The 22,535-nt window shown below is 34.6% G+C and overlaps 1 protein-coding gene across 2 annotated transcripts in view; it reads right to left on the bottom strand.

Moving 5' to 3' along the window:
* Positions 1-19,414: 19,414 nt before the first annotated feature.
* LOC131150174 (uncharacterized) overlaps positions 19,415-22,535 on the bottom strand; it is a 31,962-nt gene continuing 28,841 nt past the window's right edge. For both annotated transcript variants that reach the window (XM_058100763.1, XM_058100764.1), the window contains 2 exons: positions 19,824-19,926; positions 19,415-19,681 (listed from right to left, as the gene is read on the bottom strand). In XM_058100763.1, the coding sequence (XP_057956746.1) occupies positions 19,593-19,681; positions 19,824-19,926 (192 nt within the window). In that variant the 3' untranslated portion in view covers positions 19,415-19,592. The remainder of the gene's footprint in view (positions 19,682-19,823; positions 19,927-22,535) is intronic.

Raw genomic sequence — 22,535 nt, 5'->3', positions numbered from 1 at the left:
CATTTCAGTATGTTTCACTTCATATCATATGTTATGCTTATTCAGTCAAAATCCACTATAAACAGTGTATAACTCGAAAAATACCATTTGGACGGCAAACAAGGGTATCAAGAAGCTCCTACTTTAGTTTGAAAACAATTAGAGTAGTTTGGAAAGTTTGGAGTTCACAAACCCAAAACCACTATTTTTGTCAAAAACCATAAAATCGTAAGAAACAATATTTATAGCCAGTAAAATTTTGCAAATAAGCAGTCAAAATGTGTGTACAGACATAAGCTAACTTTTTAGCGGTTTAGTTTTCTAAAAATATTGATGTAAACAAATCCCCTTACCTTAATCCTGAAAATCAAAATACGAACGGATCAATCCAAAACAATGACCTTGGATCCTCGAAACCTAAAAACCGAAGAACAATACTTCACTATAATCTCGACTACTACATATATTTTGAACCAGAAATGAAATCAGATCCTTACCTCGATTTTAGGGAAAAATCCAAAAATCCTCAGATCGAAAATCTGATCTGCTATAACTGTAGAGATTCTCCTTCTAATCAATGTAGTGATGTCAAATTGTTGATTTCGGCAACAGACGACACGAAATCCTAGAGAGAGAGAGAGAGAGAGAAAATGGGATAACTTAGCAAGGAAAAAAAAGAATATTCTATTTATAACATGTTTGACCCGGCCAGCCTTGTCGACGAATCAGAGTTCTCATCAACGAGCCGAAGAAGGTTGCTCGTGGCTGAGAAGGTGACCTCGTCAACAAGCTTGAGATTTAAGAATCTATGAAAATCCCTCGGTATATCCTTGTCGATGGGTCCCTGCATCTCGTCACTGAACTACAGAAGAGACTTTGTCGACAAGAAATGGAGTCTCGTCGACGAGCTCCGCTGTTTTATCCTTTTTAATTTCCTTTCTCTTTTCTTTATTTTATTTTTTTGTTTCGGGTCCCCACATTTAACCTATAGTTTTTCCCATATTTCCTTAACTATTTGACATTCCGTGACTCTATTAAATTCATTAACATCTAATGCACAATATAAGGCATTCATGGGAGTGACATTAACCTAAACTCCTTTCATATCCTCATCAGTAAATTCATTTTCATTCTTAGGTACACTCTTTCCTTTAATAGTTTTCATAGAGACAAAATCTCCTTTTGAGACAACCCTCCACACCTTCCAATCAATATTTTGAATAAAAATGCGCATCCTTTGTTTCTAGAAGGTGTAGTCAACACCAATGAAAATTGGAGGACGCGTGGACGACTATCCCTCACCAAAAGGGGTTACACTAACATAAGTCATTGCGATCTTTTACAAAAACGGTTAATTCTAATACAACGAGGCTTTGATACCAAATGTGATTTTTGGTGTAATCCCATGAGGGGGAGGGGTGAATTGGATATTTAAAAAACTTTTAGGTCAAGTTAAAATTAAGACCAGTATTACACAACCTAAAGTCTGTCTAATCAAATACAGGTCAAGCAGATTTATGAACTTTTAAATAACTTAAACAAGTATGACAGTTCTAGTATTTCCTAATCAACCACGAAACAGTATTTAAATGCACCTGTAGTAATCTCAACAGATAAATATAAACAAGCAAATACAAAAATGTAAATAGAATAGGGAAAGAGTGATAGTAAGTTTTTATAAGGTTCAGCAAAACATGCCTATGTCCTTGCCTCAAGCCAACCCATTTGAGGATTCACTATATGCTCACTTAACCGGGCGGAGTGACGCTGTTTACAAATTCTCCTTACAGGGTAGAGTCTCCCTAGCTCACTTACTGGGCCGAGCCAAACTGGTTCTTCTTACAGGGTGGAGTCTCATTAGCTCACTTACTAGGCCGAGCCAAAACGGTTCTGCTTACAGGGCGGAGTCTCCCTAACTCACTTAAATAGACTGAGCCAAACTGATTCTCCTTATAGGGCGGAGTCTCCCTAGCTCACTTGACCGAGCTGAACCAAACCGATGCACCTTACATGATGGTGCCTTCCTCTTCCGACGATACCACACGCTGGGAATACAAAGATATGAATATTTTGCGTATAAATAAAGTGTTTCTACTATAAGCAAATGTGTACAATATGATGGGAGTTTATGCTCAATAGAGTATTTGTTTATCTCTCAAAAAATATATTTATGATATAATGTGAGAAATGAAAAATGATCTTTGATTCAAGTATGAAATATTCACTAAGTGTATTTCAAAGATCAAAAGCTCAAATAATATCTCCAAAAGTATTTTTCAAATATGAAGTGTAGGAGATGTTGGAGATTAGCTTATAAAAATATTTTTGCAATAAACACAATATAAGCTTTTGAACCTTGCAATGGATATGCACAAAGGCTCACTTACTCTTAAAAAATGATTTCAAAAACTAATGAGTGAGTGAGAGTAAAAGCTTTTAAATAGAATGTATAAAGCCCACAAGAATGTGTATTCAAAAAATCTTCAAGTTGCAATCAATTTGCAAATGAAGAAGATGAATTAATGCTCTCTTTCTAAGATGATTTTTCAAATGAGTGTAAGAAAGAGAAAGAACAAAATGCTTGTATATGTGAGAGTATAAGAAATATTTGCACACATTTTTTTAGAGAATTTCAATGCTAATCAAGTTCCTAATTAAGCTTATGAGTGAGCTATATATAGAGTTCTCAGAAATTTTAACTAGTAGGGACACGCTGGGCATTTTAGAATTTGTTTAATCAAAACTTAATGATATTTTAGCGTTAAAAATTTTCCCAACTCGAGAGGTCCGGTCAGTCGGGGAATGCACCGGTCTGCCGGCCCAAGCCGAATTTCAAATTGCCAGAGAGGTCTGGTCGACTTGTTAAGGCACTGGTTGGCTGGCCTCAGTACTTTTTCAAAAAAGCAAATAGGGGTCCGGTCGACTAGGGACATCTCCGGTCAGCTGGACGAAGGCGATTTTCAATCCTTCGAGAATCGGTCGGCTGGGCATTTTAGTTCTAAGTTTGGCTGATCGGCTGGGGCTTTAGAAATGGGCCAAATAAGTAGGCCAGTTGTAACGCCTCGCACCCTTAAACCTGGGTCCGGTGCATTATACTTGATAATATCCCTGATAACCCATATTTCATAACATACGCAGCGGAAAATATAAACATAATCTCCATACAACATATACCATAATACCGTAATACCATAATACCGTAATACCAGAGTTTTCTATTTTCTACCTATAAATCCATAAAACCAACCATCACTTGCATTTCCATAAATACATAATTCCATAACATTCCAGTATGTCCACAAATATTCTTTTCCCCACAGACTTAAAACATAAAGACTTATAACATAATATATGCATCCCTAAAATATTATCAACATATACCCTGATTCTTTAGTCCTCAAAAACGCTAAATACCCTCGAGCTCCCTAAGCTCGATCTCGAGGATGTCCTAAAAAAGAAACATTCATATTCGGGTGAGACACATCTCAGTAAGGGAAGAAACATACATATTAAAATAGCGTGTGGCCAACATGAGGCAAATAGACAGCATTTTAACTTCATTTGCAAATCATCAAGTAACATTGAAATCATTTTCTGAACCTACACAATCACATGCAAATATTTAACCCACGAGATTACCCAAGGATAGGAGTGATTACCCGCCCATACAAGTAGCACCCCTCTGCTCTGATACATAGGTAACCCTAAGGTCACAACTAAAGCATACAAGGGCACTTACCTTACTCTGTAAGCCCTAAAGTGTTAGATTAATCTCGTACTCACACATTCAACAATAGTTTACTGAAAAAGGCCCTAAGGATAGAGAAATCTACCCGCCCTTACAAATAGGTTCCCTCTGCCCTAGTACGTTATGCAACTACTACCACACCTGAAGCTACCAGTGCACTCGCCTTTCTCAGCAAACCCTCAGGCGAAGAGTTCGCCTTGGCCAATCGTAACATGTTCTATATACATACATACTTTTAATATCATAATACATTATTCTTTTCTATCATTATACATTCATACACATTCATTCATGTTCATAACTTAACTTTGCATTTTGTTTGACTTTAAGTGACTCTTTCCCATTTGTATTGTTCACGTTTCACATCTCATTTCATTGCATTGTTATTTTATTGCATAACATTTCATTTCATTACTTTGTACTACAGCTGGTCTTTAGCTATCCTTTGTTAGTTTCCACATAGAAATGCGCTAGAATCTACTACAGTTAGTTTCCACATAGAAATGCGCTATAATCTGCTAACATGGCTATCTTTCAGCTATCTTACATTTACGTGGTTGCATTTAACATACACAAGCAACATTTTCCATATCATTTTTTATTCATAAAGCTTTACTTACTTAACCTGCATCTCGTATAGTTAACATATATTCGCACAGAATCTCATGCCACACAATTTAATAGTAAAATTCATATATATTCCTTAAAAAAATAAGCCAACCAACATTTAACATTTATATAATGAAAATACATTTCCTTCCTTACTTACTTCCTTAGAAAATTTATTTTCACTTTCATTCGTTTACTTTCATATATACATAGCTATATAAGCATTTCTAAGCTTAGAAAACATAAATTTCATGACTGGTATTTTAAACCCACATAAAAAAAAATATATATATTTAAATAACATATAATCCATTTTAATTCATGAAAAACCTGATTTAATACATAAATTTCTCCCTTACCTGACTTCAAACTACGTTGGTAGGATCCCCAAACCGATACCCACAGCGTTCACTTGGACCTTGAATCCAAAAATCCTAGCTTAATTAAAATAAATTTCAATTAACTCAAATCTTAAGAAAAACACTTATTTACTACTTCCTAGACTCCAAATAACAACATTCCTTAAGAAAATCCCAAAACAAATCACTTACCTTGATTTTGAAATGTTTCCTAAACCTCACAACCCAACGATCAGCTCCTACAGCCTTGAAGAGAATGATCCCACGAACCTCTTGGCGGTTCCGGATCGTTAAACCGGGTTAAATCTGGCCCGAAATCGAAGAGAGAAGGCTGGGAGGTCGTTTTCTAGAGAGAGAAGGAGAATTTTCCTCAAGTTTTACTTGGAAAAATGAAAGAACTTCAATTTATAGGCAATGCTTCGTTGACGAGACAGGTCGATTCGTCGACAAGGCGTTATAGAGACTTCGTCGACGAAATTCAGAGTTCCAAATATACTCTCGAGATTCCTTCATCGACGAGAAACTGATGTTCGTCGACGAGCTTTGAGGGACACTCGTCGACGAATACAGGACATTTGTCGACGAGGCTTGTTATTTTCTTAAAAATTCTTCTTTTCTTCCCCTTATTTTCCTTTAATCCATTATATTCATATATTTTCTAATTATTTTAATTCCAGGTCATTACACCGGTTGACTGGGCTTAGTTTAAAAACGATATTTGGCCTAAGGCTATGGTCAGTCAATTGGGTTTGTTTAAATGTATAAGGGCCAATCGACCGGGGTTCATTAAAATAAAAGAATTAGCTCTGTTTTTGACCTTAAAATTTTTCAAACTTTTAGGGTATGTGTATGACAACTTATGAAAAGGTTTTATAGAAACGTTTTGGTTCCCTAAGGTTAATCTACGGTCTTTATTTGAGCATTCATCCACATCATGCATGATATGTATTATTACAGACCAAACTTAAATGCTATTATAATTCAAATTAAATGTCTTCAACTCTTACTCTTCATATTGCCATGCCACACAACAGGTGAAGTAAGCTTTTGGTTCCTCATGACTTCCATTGTATCTTGACTCTACGTGCCTTCTAAAACGAATATCTATTCAAGCACTAGATGCACAAGTGAGATATTTTGGATTTGTTATAATCAAAACGAGATAGGACTCATAAAGTCAACAAAGAGCTTTAATCCTGACATTTATTGGGTGAAAAGTAAGGTATACTCCCAAGAGGGGGGGGGGGTGAACTGGGATTTAAAAATTTTCTTTACAAATTCTTTTTAATAAGTTCCTTTAGTTGGTTTGAATCCTAGCTTTTCTTTTAAGCTATCACACACAAACACAATGATTTAAGAAATCCTTTGAACTTTAACCAATCTCAATTACACAAGTATAATATATTTGCAATGACCAAAAACTCAATCCAATCAATAAGATAAGCTTGAATTTACAATAAAAAAGAAATTTCAACAAGCCTTCAAAATTCAGATTTCTATATCAAACAAGTTACTTACGTTTAGATCTGTTAATGTACTTTGATATTTATCAACGTACTTTATTTAATCCAGGTTTACGTAATTATCAAAGTCAAATTAATTTCCAACAATTAACTAAGCATCCATGCAATTTATAAAATGCAAAAAATTAAAGGGAGTAGGGTAAGGAGAGTGACACCGTATTTTTACACGGTTCGGTCCAAGACTTACGTCCTTGTCCCAAGCAAACCGTTGTGAGGATTTTCCTTTCTAACTTTTTTATTAGGCCAAAGTTATGACCTCTCTAACAAGAATCCCCTCTCGTTAGTACAACGATCCAATCCCCTAAACCGTCAACAAATCTCCCTAGCAAGAATCCCCTATCGCTAGTCCAATGATTCAACAACCAGAACCATCAAAAACAACAAGATACAATTTGTGTACAATGACACTCTCGAAAAAGTTGATTAGTACAATTTAATGCACAACAGAAAATACTTTAATTATATATCAATATAGAAAGAATTGAAGCTCATAATTTTATCACCGGGTTCTCTTTTAAATTTGAATTTCTTAGTAAGTGAGTAAAGAACCGTGTGATTTGATCAGCAAGAATTTCAACAAGAAAACTTCAATAGAGTGTATGTAATGAGAGTTTGAAGAGTATGAACAATATAGCTTGAATGTTATTTGCAATTGATTGGTGTGTGAAATCCTTTGGTTTCCCATGTATTTATAGATGAAAAAAGCTTCTATTTCGTGTTCCCCAAGTTGCTTTGAGTACTTCCCAAGTTTTCATAAAGTTTGGGGTTCAAGAAATTAAGTTTGGAAACTTTTTTTCATTGTTTAAATTTGATCGTTACGAAGTAAAGTCGACTGCACTATCGGGGTTAGTCGCTTGTACTCATGGGGTCAGTCAACTGTGCCTATTTTGTTTGCACAATTTATTTCAGTATAAAAGTACAGTTGCCTGTCCAAACCAAGTCAGTTGCTTGTATGTACCACAACATATGCTATTTCAAATTCGTTTCCAAAAACTTTTATTAACTTTTATACTTGTCATATTGTTTTGAGACTTTTGATGTAACACCCCGAACCCCTAAACTTGGGTCCGGTGCATTATACCTAATAATAACCTGATAAATCATAAATCCTTACATACATTTGCAGCGGAAAATATAACCATAATCTCCATAAACATAGTTCTACAATACCAACATTCCATAATACCAGAGTTTACTATATTCTAACTAGAATCCATAAAATTTATCCATCACCTGCATTTTCCATAGATACATACATCTCCAAAACAATCCAGTATATTCACAATCATTCCATTCTCTACTCAATAACCTTTAAACATAAAAATGTAAAACATAGAATATTTACATCCCCAAAGTTTATCATAATATACCCTTTCTCTTTTACAATCCTCAAAAATTCTAAAACTCTCAAGCTCTTTAGGCCCGACCTCGAGGATGTCCTGAAAAAGAAACATTCATATTCGGGTGAGACACATCTCAGGAAGGAAAGAAATATACATATTAAAACAGCGTGTGGCTAACATGAGATATATAGATATCATTTTAATTACATTTGCAAATCATTAACATAACTCTGAAATCATTTTCTGAACCTAATCAACCACATGCAGAAATTTAACCCACGAGATTACTTAAGGATAGGGGTGATTACCCGCCCATACAAGTAGCACCCCTCTGCTCTGATACATAGGTAACCCTAAGATCACAACTAAAACATACCGGGACACTTACCTTACTTAGTAAGCCTTCAAGTATTAGATTAATCTCGTACTCACGCATTCAACAATAGTTTATCGACAAAGGCCCTAAGGATAGGGAAATCTACCCACCTATACAAATAGGTTCCCTCTGCCCTAGTACGTTATGCAGCTACTGTCACACCTGAAACTATTAGTGCACTCGCCTTTCTCAAAAAGCCCTCAGGTGAAGAAGTCGCCTTGCTCAATCGTAACATGTTCTGCGTACATACATACTTCTAATATTATAATACATAATTTCTTTCTGTCATTATACATTCATACACATTCATTCATGTTCATAACTTAACTTTGCATTTCGTTTCACTTTAAGTGATTCTTTCCCATTTGTATCATTCATGTTTCACATTTAATTTCATTGTATTGTCATTCCATTGTCATTTCATTGCATAACATTTCGTTTCATTACTTCGTATTACAGCTGGTCTTTAGCCATCATTTATTAGTTTCCACATAAAAATGCGCTAGAATATGTTACAGTTAGTTTTCACATAAAAATGCGCTAGAATCTGCTAACATGACTGTCTTTCAGTTGTTTTACATTTACATGGTTACATTTAACATACACAAGCAATATTGTCCATATCATATTTTATTCATAAGCTTTACTTACTTAACCCGCATCTCATATATCTAACATATATTTGCACAGAATCTCATGCCACATTGTTTTAGCAGTAAAATTTCATATACATTTCTTACAAAATAAGTCAACCCAAAATTAACATTGATATAATAAAAATACATTTCATTCATTACTTACTTCCTTAGAAAAATATGTTTTCACTTTCATTCATTTATTTTCACATATACATAACTATATAAACAATCCTAAGCTCAGAAAACATAAATTTCATGGCTAATATTTTAAACTCACATATAAATATATATATATATAAATAACACATAATCCATTTTAATTCATGAAAAACCTGATTTAATATATAAATTTCCCCCTTACCTGACTTTCAAACTAAGCTGGCAGGATCCCTGAACCAATACCCGCAGCGTTCACTTGGACCCTGAATCCAAAAATCCTAACTTAATTAAAATAAATTTCAATTAACTTAAATCTAAAAAAAATACTTATTTACTACTTCCTAGGCTCCAAATAACAACATTCTTTAAGAAAATCTCAAAATAACTAACTTACCCTGATTTTGGGATGTTTTCCAAACCTCACAACCTAATGATCAGCTCCTACAGCCTTGAAGAGAATGATCCCACGAACCTCGTGGCGGTTCCAGATCGTCAAACCGGGTCAAAATCGGCCCAAAATTGAAGAAAGAAGGCTGGGAGGTCGTTTTTTAGAGAGAGAGTGGAGAAAATTCGCGAGATTTCATTATAGGTAGGGCTTCCTCGACAAGACACGTCGATTCGTCGACGAGGTGTTATAGAGACTTCGTCAACAAGAAGATACCTTCGTCGACGAAATTCAGAGTTCCAAAATTCTCTCTTAGGATTTCTTTGTCGACGAGAAGTAGACTTTGTCAACGAGCTTAGAAGGACACTCGTCGACGAATATAGGACTTTCGTCGACGAGGCCTACTTTTCCTTCTAATTTCTTTCCTTTTTCCTTCATTATCCATTAATCCATTTCATTTATCATATTTTCTAATTATTTAAATTCCCGAGTCATTACATTTGTAAATATTTTTTGAGATTTTCAAAATTTGGTCTCTAAGTCAATAATGAAACCTAAAAGCTTCAATGCATCCATATCAACATTAAATGAAGTACTTACATAAGACTCTTTAAAACTTAAATGTTTTATGCACTAAGTCTTCATGTGCTTATCTTTCATGAGTCCATATTGTCTTCAAACTTTCAATATGCTTTAAGCTTCATCAGATTTTTCTATCTTTAAGTCCACGCTTTAAGTATACTTTAAGCTTTCATTTGACCACTTGTCTTAGGAGTATAATTTTTCAACAAAGCTTGTAAGCACTTGATCTTGAACTTATATGCTTGATTCTTGAAACATCATCACTTAATCAAAATATGTTAAGTCCCTTGATTTGTTATTATCAAAACAAGATTCTAAGTCTTGTGAGACCAACAATCTCCCCCTTTTTTATGATGACAAACAAGGAGTAAAAATGAGTAAGACTTAATAAGGCGCTCCCTTACGATAAACATCAACTTAACAATATTTGAAATATCATGATCATTTTCAATATCAATTTCAATATCATGCTCATTTATTTCATTTCATAGTTGAGCCAGTATACACGCTTAGGTACGCAGGTGTCATGCTCAATTTTTGCCCAAAAATTCTCCCCCTTTTGACATCAATCAAAAAGAGAATATATATATATATATATATATATATATATATATATATATTAAGGCAATGAGCAACCATAAGTAAAAGTATATATCTAGTGAAGGCATAAAACAGAAACTTTGCATTCATCATGCATAAAAAGATAGACAATAAGTCCATTTATTTATTGTTAAGAAAAATAAAACTTGATTGTAGGTTGTGTTTAAAAAATGTAGATTTCATAATTTTAGTCCTGTCTACTTCATGCTGAACTTGCCCTTCAGTTTTGGACATTGTTGTTTTGTAAACTCAGCCATTTGATACCAACAAGCAAGCCTTTTTAAATATATTCCCTTTGAAACATTTAAAAAATTTATAGATTTTGCAGGCAAAAAAAACCCCTTAAAAGATTAGAAATATATGTGTGTGTGTGTGTGTGTGTGTGTGTGTGTGTTTGCATATATCATGACCTAATAAATCAATTGATTAAATTAGCTGAGCAAGAACCGAAAACAACATAAAAAATTTTTAGGCCAGTTTAGTTGTAAAATATATTTTTTTATTTTGATTTTTTAAATAATTATAAAATAGTCACATTGTTTTCAAATTTTATCGTTTATATAGAAAACTTGAAATTCATATTTAATTAATTTTCAACATCCAAATTTAAATATTGAAAAATAAAATTTTATTTTTATTTTTATTTTTATTTTTATTTTTCAAATAATTGTAAAGTTGTCACCTCGTTTCTAATTTTCTATCCTTTATGCAGGTCCCAAAATAGTATGAGAAAATACAAAAGATTGTATATTAGAATTTTTAATAATTTTCAATAATCATGATATCATTACTTAACAAGTTTAACTCCCCCTGAATGAAATGTATTTCATATTCAATAAATTCATAATTCATTCTTGAGGGACAAACTATGTATTCATGTATAGTATGAGTGTAAATATCATGTGAAACTATCATCATTATCAGTCATGCTTTTAAACTTATCATGTCATGCTCATGCTCAGTTTGCTAAATTTTTTCCCTTTTTTATATCAACAAAAGGATAGACCGAAAGAAATACTATGCAAAAGTACTAAGGACACAAAAAAAATTTCACATTTAGATTGCAATAATAAGGTCCATAAGCCAACATATATTTCAATCATAACATGGTCATCAATCATTCAGCATGCCAAAAAATATATAACTTAATCCAATCATCAACATGTGAACTAATATGGTCAAGAGAAAACAAAAAAAAAAAAAAAAAAAGAGCTAAGCAAACAAATTGTAGTGTCAAACATTTCAACCCAGCTTAGTGTTTGGTTTCAAAATTTCTCTCATTTGATTTTTCCCTTTCCTATTTTACCAAGCTTCAAATATCTTTCCAAATCCACTTATTGAAGTATATGACTTCTTTAACTTCGAAGATAAGCCTTGTATAATCTATCCTTTGATTGTGGCCAACAATGCCGTGTTTTTATATTCTTTTAATTCAATATAATAATTATCAATAAGTTCAGAAGCTCATCTTTTAGATTTTTATGCCTTGTTTCTACTTGTTCAATATCCTTGTATTAATTTTGATTAAGTGGTTTTCCATATATTGAACAAAGAGAATTTTCTTCTTAGTATTTGTGAGCTCTTTAGATTTTCTAAGTAGCAGCTTCTGATATGATCATGGAGTGAAGGCTTTTAATAACAATTTCAAAAAACTTCTTAGTTGAACTTTTCTTCTTGAATCAGCTATATGCTATGAGTTTCAGATTCTTCACTTTGGAGCTTCTTTTAGTGTTTTAATCAATCAACTAGGTTCCTTTTTAATTAGTTCTTCTAAATCTCAAGTTTATGCAAAAAGCAACATATGGCGTGCTAATTTTAACCTTAAGTATTTATAACCTTTCCTTAACAATTCAACTAAGGATATGCTATTTCATCTCTTTATCTATAGCTGATATAGTGAATTATTTACCATGATATGCACAGTCAATATAAACTTTCAGTTTATGCATTAGATCTTCAAGGTTTCTAATATAGTAGACATATTTATTAATATTTTATGAGTTAAACATTGTCTATTATCAAAGCACACTTATAGTTATCACTAAATCTCTTTGAATTGACTACCTTAAATCCTATAGGCTATGGAGGCATCCCTTTTCATTTTAGTATATTTAGCTTTCTTAATTCCTAAAAAGGGAATAACTGTTCTATGGAGTCCTTGGTTTGTGATCTAAGCTTTCATCTTGGTACCCATACTTTCTTAGGTTTTGATGATTTAAGAAGAGATGTTTCTTTTACTTTCTAAACCTATTTAGTTTTTACACCCTTTATCTTCAATGGACATTCAAACTTTATATGTCTCTTCTTCTTACATAAGAAGCATGTGGTATGAGTGTAAGCATTTGAGGAGGTGCTAGCATAATCTTTAGAGGCTTTTACAAAGTACCCCATGTAGAGGTTCTTTTTCCTTGTGTTCTCAACTCCATTGAATTCTATATCTTCTTTATCCAAAGACATTCTTTATGATCCAATTGTAGTAACCCGGGAAAAAAAAAACAAAGATTAATTATTAATTAATTAATTATTATTAAATTGACTTAATTAAGTTAAGTAATATGATGGTTATATATATATATATATATATATATATTTATACACATATAGGTATATAATATAATATTATTATACTTTAAGTTATATACATATATAAAGGAAGCTAGAACGTTTTTGAGCTTAAGAGATTTCAAATTGAAATCTCCATTTGCAATACTAGCAGATAGAACCCCACCTTAAGCGTAGCTCTCATCATTCTCTCTCCTCGCCTCCACTCTCTCTCTCTCCTCATTTTCTCGGCTAATACTTGGCCGATCGAAAATGGAAAATACTGCTGGGTTCCATTCTCCGTCATTGTTAATTTAACTGGAGTCGATTTTTCGTAAAAGCGTTGTAAGCACCACTATTGGGGTAAAGTAAACCCACACTTTCTCCTCAATTTCTCTCAAATCTTCAGCCTAATTGACGATCAGACGTCATTTCTAGGGCCTAGCATCGATCCGTGTCAATTTAACCGGAGCGAATTTTTGAATTAGGCTTTCAAGTACCAACTCAAGGCTAGGGTAAGATTTAGGAAATTAAGCAAATTTGATGATTTTGGTAGTTTAATTATTTATTTGGAGTTTATGGGCTTAGGAAATGTTAATTTAGTATTTTACCTAGGGTTGAGTTGATTAAATTAGGATTTATGAATTCAAAGTTCGTGCGAGCGCCGCAAGCATAGTGTTGGGATCCTTGCAGGCGTAGCTTCAGGAAATTAGGTAAGGGGAATAGATTAAGTCAGTTATTTTGTAAATTCTACCGGTTCAAATGGAAATTATATGTGTATGTATATGATTATCATGTAGGTTTTGAAAGCCAACCATTTAAACTGAGGTTTTTGAGTATAGGGTTGAGTTAATGGCTATTATTTTTGAAAATGAACCGATTAAAATAAAGAAAAAGGCAATAGGATTTAAATAATGGATTCTTTGGATAATTTGATTGGTTGAAATGAGTGGTCGGAATTGTTTTACATTTTCTAAAAATTGGTCAAGGTGAGTAGGGTTAATTATCTCCATTTTGCTTATTAACGCTTATTTTGAGTATATGATAGATTGTGGAGATAATTTAACCTATATTTTCCGTAAAGCAGATAACAAACATGGATTGACTTATTATTTCAGTAGTTATATAAATATGTGTATTATTCAAATTTTGTGACATAAGGAAAAATGAAAATACTGTGTTGAGTTATGAAATATGTATAACATGTGGAAATACTGAAATGTGTTGGGATTATACTGTATTTGGAATTGTTTATTTAGAGCAAAATATTAATGTTAAGTTGTAATGTATGGTTTGAGAACTCCGGTGGACCATAGTATGCACGGGTGCATTGCAAGAGTTATGGAGAGTTTAGTGCAACCACACATTTTAGAGTGAGTATTGGTATGGAATAGTCGATTGAGCTGTGAAGGGTAGTGTTCTCCCTGGAATCTAGACCAGCATGGGAAAGCCAATCGGACTAGCAAACTGAAGAGTTGGGAATTGATTTAACTTTGGTGGGCCGATCAGGGTTAAGTCCAGCCTACAGGCCGCACAACCCATCATAGAGGGAAGCTTGTCGATTTTATCCATCTGACAGTGAGTTCTAAATTCATATTTGTAGATTTAACCAGAGTATAATAGAACAATGCAGAACAGTGTATGTGAATACAAAATATATGAAGATAGAGGATGTGAATTGTGAAAATAGAGTATGTGATAAGAGAACATAGTAGAGTATATGAAAACAGAGCATATGAAGAGCCAAGTAATATATAAAGGACAAAGATTATGAAGAGTTGGGGTTTTATAAAGACAACAACATACAGAGTAAAGTAACAAAGTATTAAATGTTAGCTTTACCGTGATCCCAAGAGGGGGATGAATTGGTATTTTTAAGATTTAAGCCCTAGGTTAATCTCCTAACACTAGTATATTTACAACCCTACGATCAATTTAGTGCAAGTAATGTAAATATACCAGAAATTAAATAAAGTAATTTAATTAACAGCACATGCACTAGAAAGTAGTAAAGTAAGAGTGACACACAAAAATTTTATCGAGGTTCGGCCAATTGTTTACGTCCCCGCCTTGGCTAAGAAGCACAAGGATTACCACTATAATTGCTCACTTAAACGGGTGGAGCGACACCTAAACAAACTAGGTTAATTAGCACAGGGCTGACCTCAACCTTTACAATCAATCCTTACCGGACTGGATTACCGCCCCCCTCAGGCCACGCCTGGAAACATTCAGATTTTACAATCAAATAATATCGGTACAGTGATTGTGCTTTCATGTAAAATAGATATGTACCCAAATGCGCTCAGTCACATACACCACAAAATGATTTAATATGTAAGCTTAGTGTGGTCTAATATTTCAACTCTCAAATATATTTGCTATCAGTGTATTGAGTGCGTGAGTGTGTCAACAAGCAATTTTTGTATCTCAAGATATTCAATCAACGGGTTCACACAAAAATATCAAACAAGTCTCAAGAATATAAATCAGTAGGATATCTCAATCGCGTAGATGTCAAGTAATGTATATGTTTGGTTTGCAAAAGATATTTAATCTTTGTATTCAGCAAAATGATATGTAAGTTAGTGAATATTGCAACAAAGACTAATATCACAAACACAAATATCTTTTCAAAAGTAAGTCAAGATAATCACTCAAGATATTTGAGAATGTTTTTGAAAATATTTTTGCAACCCAAAAACAAATACAAACTTCCTAAAATATTGTAACACAAATGCAATACTCAAAAGTTTAATGCAAGTCTTCGTAAGATAGACTTATTAGCAAAGCCCCCTAAGAACACTTAGGTTTAGCTCTCGTTAAAATCAAATCAACCAAACACGAATGGGAGAGCAAACCTATTAAAACAAACACTCAATCAACTTACAAAGGTTTTAAGCAATCGAAGAGGGTAAGTATGAGTGATTTTGAGTATGAAAATGAGTAGTAGGATTTTTCAGAATGAGAGAGAATTTCTTAATCTATTTTGCTAATCGCGTTGCTAATTTTCCCAAATGAAGGGGTATATATAGACACCCCATGAATTATAACCATTGGTGACAAGGTTGGGATTATTAGAAAAGTTTTAATGACATTTAGTAATTTTAACCCTATTAAAAAAATAGTTAACCGCGGTAAAAATGCAGGGCAACCCGAGAGCACCGATCGACTAGGATGGGTTCGGTCGACCAAAGTTCTTGAGGCTCGGTCGACCGGGCCAAAAATGAATTCCAGGGTTGGTCGATCGGACATGTATGTTCGAGGCAATTTTTCCAAATTAGCAAGATTCGGTCGACCAAGACTAGAATGAACTAGACTGGTCGATCGACCAGACCATTGGATTCCCACACGTGGGAACTCGGTCGACCAAGTTGGTGCAGTACAAATTTATCTCGGTCGATTATGAAGTCAAATAGTTAGCTTCAAGGTGGTTTGGTCGACCAGGGTCAAATGAGTTTCAGAAGCTCGGTCGACCAGGCTGTGGTCAACTGGTTGAACCAGACCGAGTTCGATCGACCAAGAGCAGAATGAATTACACGTGTCAGTCGACCGAAGGTGCACAATTTGTGCATTTCGGTCCTATTTCATTCCTCATTCACCCTATTCAAGTGCCTAATACATACAAGTGCAAAGGTGAGTGTCCTAGGGTATTTTCTAGGTCCAGTTTTAGTTATTATTCAATCTTAGCTTACTTATTGGACCATGCATGTGGGGTGTGTGATTTTTACAAGTAACAACCCTAATTACTATTACAGACCATTGACATAAAAGAAATATATTACAACATAAGATTATTTGGGTCTTGACTCTTCACTCTTTCTAAGTGCATCTTGATCTTGACAATTGAGGTTCCCAGACATAATTTTAAACACCCATTAGATATAATGAGTATTTGTCATAATCAAAACCAGGCATGACCTATAAGGTCAACATTAAATATAGTAGTATTATACGTATTTGAGGTGAAGTAAACTCTCCGTCCGAGGGCTTGCTGAGAAAGGCAAATGTCCTAGTAATTACAGTTTCGTACCTGAGTAGAGGGAAGTTATATGTATGGGCGTATAATTTTCTCTATTCTCGGAGACTTCACTTATAAACATAACCTTGAGGGCTTACTGAGTAAGGTAAGTGCCCTGGTAATTGTAATGGTATTAGAGCAGAGGGAGGGTACATGTATGAGCGTGTAATCTTCCCTATTCTCGAGAACTTTCACTTATAAATAATTATGTGTGTGTGTGTGTGTGAGTATGGGCTAAGAATGATTTTATAACTGTGGTTAATTAACAACTGATTATATTTTGTATACACTAAACTCATGATAGTCACACACTAGTATTAATTTATTCCGTCTTACTGAGATGTGTCTCACCTAACAAGATGGTGACTTGGTTTCATATTAGTATAGGTTTTAAAAAAAACAATTAACAAAAACAAAGAAAAACAAAAAAGTTGCCTAATTATTATTTATGCTCATAATTGAAAAATAGGAGGTCTCACCCTCCCTTAGTTAGCCATAAAAGTTGGCAAACTATCCAAGTACTAAGATTACAAATGAATCAAATCACTCACAAGTAGCTCGGGAGCTTGGATCGACAAGAACTTATTTAGCTTTGTTCATTATATAAATTGAACGATTCCCAAGCCTACTTTTGCAATTTCTTAAATAAATAAGTCAAGCTTAAATATGAATGGATTTGGCTAGTGGCTCAATTATATGCTTAATTGGACTTGTTTACTAGGTATAGATTAGACCCATCTATGAGTTAGTTTAATGCAACTCGATTGAGCTTATTTAATAACTTTAGATTAAACTCATTTATGAGCTAATTAAATAATGGCAAATTAACTAGATTAACTACAATGGGCTTAAAAAGTAGGAACTGATTTGGCATGAGCATATTTAGTTCAAATTCCATAATCTGAATATAGTGATATAAATAATGTCAAAGGCCAATAAGCTAGCGTGACAAAAAATATCGAAGGTAGTATTAATAAGTTTCTTTTCACCTTTTGCATAACAAAATCCTAAAAGCCTCTGGCCTCTTGAAATGGTGTTTCAAAAGAATTACACTAATTGTGTACATTTTGGTATCTTATCTCGACAAAGGCTTGTGAGCTCATTCATTACATAATAAATAGGATTGAACAAGCATATTAAAGTTCAATCTGACCATTGATTGAGCTTAAACTCGATTAAAAGTTAAATAACAAGCTTGAATATGATAAAATTTGACTCATTTGCAACTTTACCACCATCACATTAATCACAACAGCTCCATTTAACATTCAAAAGACATTGTGCATGAGAGCATAACCTTCCAACTTTGAATTAAATTTGTGTAAGTTTTAATAATTATTCAACAAATGATTGATGTAACTCATTTAAAACCTTGCTAACTACATAATTTTTGGAGTATAAAAATTTAGTTTGCTTAAATTCACATAACATTAGAATTAAATTCCAAACAACAAACACATGCTTCCAAATAGAAAATTTTAAAATGATAAAACCTTAAGTCCTCTTTCCCTCACAATTAGGCTAAGGGGCCAATACATTCATTCACATAAAAATAAGGTAGATTTATAAATCTTTATACACTTTAAAATTGATATTTTAGGTCTCATTTCTTTCATTCTAGCTTTAAGATATAAGCCTATTCCTTTCAACCTGCATCTGAAATTTATGTGGAAGAATTATAAATGAGGTTTGTGTAGCACAGAAATGGAATATTAAATTTGAATAAAATAAAATATATGGTTATATTACAAACAAGTTATATTCTACACTGAATTAAAAATTGAAGGCTCGAATTTTATACTCCAAATACGACACAAGGAGAAATGACATGAAGGCCAAGAACAAATTGAACATGTAAAGGAGGCTGCCCATAGAATGGGGTTAAAAAAACAAAAAAGTCATATATGCAAGACTCTTAACCTTACCTATATAAACAATCTTATCCACATTGTAAAAACAATCTTATCCAAATTTGCACGAATATAAATTCAATGTTTAAAATGTATGCTCTCACACAATGTAATAATCATTCAAAATGACAAGCCATAACAAGATTCAAGTCTTAGTTATCAATAAATCCAGTGTGCAAACACAGACGATGCAATAATTCCTGACAGGCAAACGGTTAGGGAGTAACCATGGAATCCATTTGAAGTAATCATTGAGCCCTAAAGCTGGAAAAAACAAATGCTACAAAAAATGATGAACAAGTGTTAGTTGTTATGGGCAACCAGTAAATGGTCACAGGCTAGGTTTAGGCTTCAGTTACAAAGGCAACAAGGCCCACCTAGCACTTCCACTCAAAATTGGTGTGCAAGTGGTGTGAGGTACTTGCAGCCAGCAGCACAAGAATTTGGCCTATGGCTTATAGCTTAGGTCTTTTGCACTCACCAGTTTCTGTGATCACCAACAGTTTAGAAGTGCCATTTTTTCATGCCAAAAATTATGAAAGTAAATTTTCAACTGAGGCATACAGTTCCCAAGAATATCATTTACAACTAATATTTTGCGGGTCGGTCAACACAAGAGAGAGAGAGAGAGAGAGATTGCATTTGCAGCAAACGTAATATGGATTGGATAGTGAATCTCAGAAATACAATCTCTGTGCAGGGGGAAAAGCAACAATGGAGACAGAGATGGCATTTGCAGCAGACATTATATGGATTGGATATTGAACCTCAGAAAAACAATCGCAGTGCAAGAGGAAAAGCAACAATAGAGAGAGAAATCTAAAAATGAGGATTGGGTATGCGAGATACTCTTTCAATTTCCTTGATGATCAGCTCCTTTTCCTCTTCAAATTGATCATCATCGGCACCTGCAGAAGAGTGATAAATTAGCACAGAAGACCGTACCAGGAAGTATGTGTTAGTGCCTTGGTGGAATTATTCCAGACATGTTAAATTAGCACCCAATCACATATTCTAATGCAGAGATACATGGTCAGGTATGTGCTCTACCTTTGCCGCCTGATAGATTGTGAAGCAGTGTGAGCAATCTTTCATGATTCTTTGCCAAGATTACTTTTATTTCTGGTGGCTTGTTTGGATTTGCAACAAAAACCTGCAGGTAAATTTGGGGAAAAGCCGATAAATTATCTGTGAGAACTAACACATTCAGAACACTCTATGCCTGTCATATTTTTCAAATAAAGAAGCAGTAGAAACACATGAAGTAATATATGCCTGATCAAAAGGATAATGATGGCACTCTTGAAGTGCACCACATTGCCTAATATGAAATTTAAACAGCCACCTGGTAGTCTAAAATGAAAATCACTTAGGATAAACGTAGATCTTGATCAGACATCCCAACATTTTTCATCTTAGCAAGACTTTAATTACTGCAATTCAACAAATTCCCTCAATCAAGACACAAGCTGCTTTTATTATTAGATTACCCACAGAGATCAATTCAGTACAAAGCAAGTCTTTCACCCCTTTTATTTAGCACCTGCCACTCATTCATTAGCTCCTTTACTACCAGGTCAGATTTTCTTGTTCAACAATTGTATGTCCCTAGTGATGGTTTCAATGCTTAGCACAATCCAATAACTATAAAGCAGAAATCAGTAACTATTACTGCTAATAGATGCATCCAATACTAAATAATTGTATCAAGTATTAAAATGCTTGTTGCAAACAAATCTAACCTATGAACAAATTTATGAACATTCAGATATTTTGTCAAAATCTATGTGTTGTAGCTGGAGACAGGAGATACAGTTGGAGCCAGGCGTGAAGAGGTTGCAAGCTGGACATTTATTCATCATTTATGCGTTGCAAGCTGGATATTTATCCACCATTTATCTCCATGATTATAACCTCCCAAATTTATAATTTATTGTATTAAATTGTGATTAAATATCAGCCCTATAAATAGAGAGCTGAGGAAGTTGTAATATGTACAAGAGAGAAGCTCAGAGAGCAGAGAGAAGAAAGAGAGGAGGAAGAAAGTGAGAGGAGGAAGAGTTGTATTTTTCCGGCGAATAGTGAATTTGTGGTGTGCTCCGTGGACGTAGGTCGATATTGACCGAACCACATTAAATTTCTGGTGTCATATTTTTCTGGTTGCTTACAAGGTCCTAACAAGTGGTATCAAAGCCTGGTTGGAACAGAAAAGCCAGATCGGAGTTGTACACCGAAATCAGAGCTCTGTACAGTGGCTCGAAACTGAATTTTGAGGCCACCATCACCTTCAGCTCAACGAGACGAAGAGAACCGTGCAAGTCGGAGCTCGAACAGAGCCCAGACGAAGCCTCACGCGCCACCACGCGCCTCGTCGGAGCAGGATGCTTCGCCACGCGCCGTTGACCTATTGCTCACGCGCCCCACGCATTGCCACGCGTCTTCCTCGCCTAGACCGCCTCAACCCGACCTGGAACACACCCTACCCGACACAGAGACTCTCTCAGACTGGATCAACCCGAGACCCGATCAGCGGATCTGTATCCGACCCGAACCGATCCAGACCTGGGGCGGCACGTCATCTGGCCACGTTAGCAATGTTGGGTCAACCGTTACGTCAACTGGGCCCACAGTGCCACATCAGCAGGTGGACCCCACTACCACGTTAGCACTCGACCACGTTAGTGCCTTGCCACGTCAGCGTTGGCCAGTTGACAATGTTTGACCTAAACTTTGACTTAACTTTTCGGAGTCATTTTGGGTCCGTTTTTCGAGCAACTTAAACCATTTTTGAGGTTTTTCGATCGTTCCAGATCCAACCGTGTCATCCATTTGAGCTAATTTCATCTCTAGATCAGCGAATCGAGATGTCGAACAAAAAGAACTCAAAAATTGAAATGTTCAATGACAACAATTTCGGTTTCTGGAAGATGCAGATAAAAGATTATTTGTTTGGGAAGAAATTGCACTTACCATTGAAGAGTAAGTTAGCATCTATGTACTAGGACAAGTGAGAGTTACTTGATCGAAAAGCTCTCGGAGCCATCAAAATGACGTTGTCAAAGTCTGTGGCATTCAATATCAAGCATATATCATCCACCAAATTTTTGATAGATACGCTCTCTAATATGTACAAGCAGCCTTCAACCACAAACAAGGTACATCTTATGAAAAGACTATTTACCATGAGCATGTCTGCAGGTGAAAGTTTTAGCAGACATTTGAATAATTTCAACGAGTTGTCGGATCAATTCGCCTCAGTCGGGATAACATTTGATAATGAGATTCGTGCCCTACTGATTCTCAGTCAGTTGGCCGAAAATTGGAATGATGTTGTTACTGCCATCAATAGCTCTACATGAAAATCGACGCTTGTATACGATGAGGTCGTCGGCATGATTTTGACGGAGGAAATCAGAATGCAGTCAAACCATGGCTCCACTTCGAGTTTAGCCTTGAACATGGAAAGTCAAGGCAGAGGAAACAGGCATGGACGATCAAACAACTGCGGTAGATCTAGACCCAGGCGGTCTAAATCCAGAAATCTCAAAGATTCTCAGGACACAGGTTCCCATAATACAAAAGTTATTGAGTACTGGAACTATGGAAAAACTGGTTATTATAAGAACTAGTGCAGAAGTCAGAAGAAAGAATACGAGACGAGGGCAAAGACAGAAGTAAATGTTGTTTTAGAAAATGATGATTTGTTGATCTGCTCTTTGGAGAGCAAAAAGGAGTCTTGGGTGTTAGACTCTGGAGCTTCAT

The sequence above is a fragment of the Malania oleifera genome, chromosome 3 (genome assembly GCF_029873635.1).
Source record: "Malania oleifera isolate guangnan ecotype guangnan chromosome 3, ASM2987363v1, whole genome shotgun sequence".
NCBI lineage: Eukaryota > Viridiplantae > Streptophyta > Magnoliopsida > Santalales > Ximeniaceae > Malania > Malania oleifera.
The sequence above is the reverse complement of the archived record's forward strand: the minus strand, read 5'-3'. Positions and strand labels throughout refer to the sequence as shown.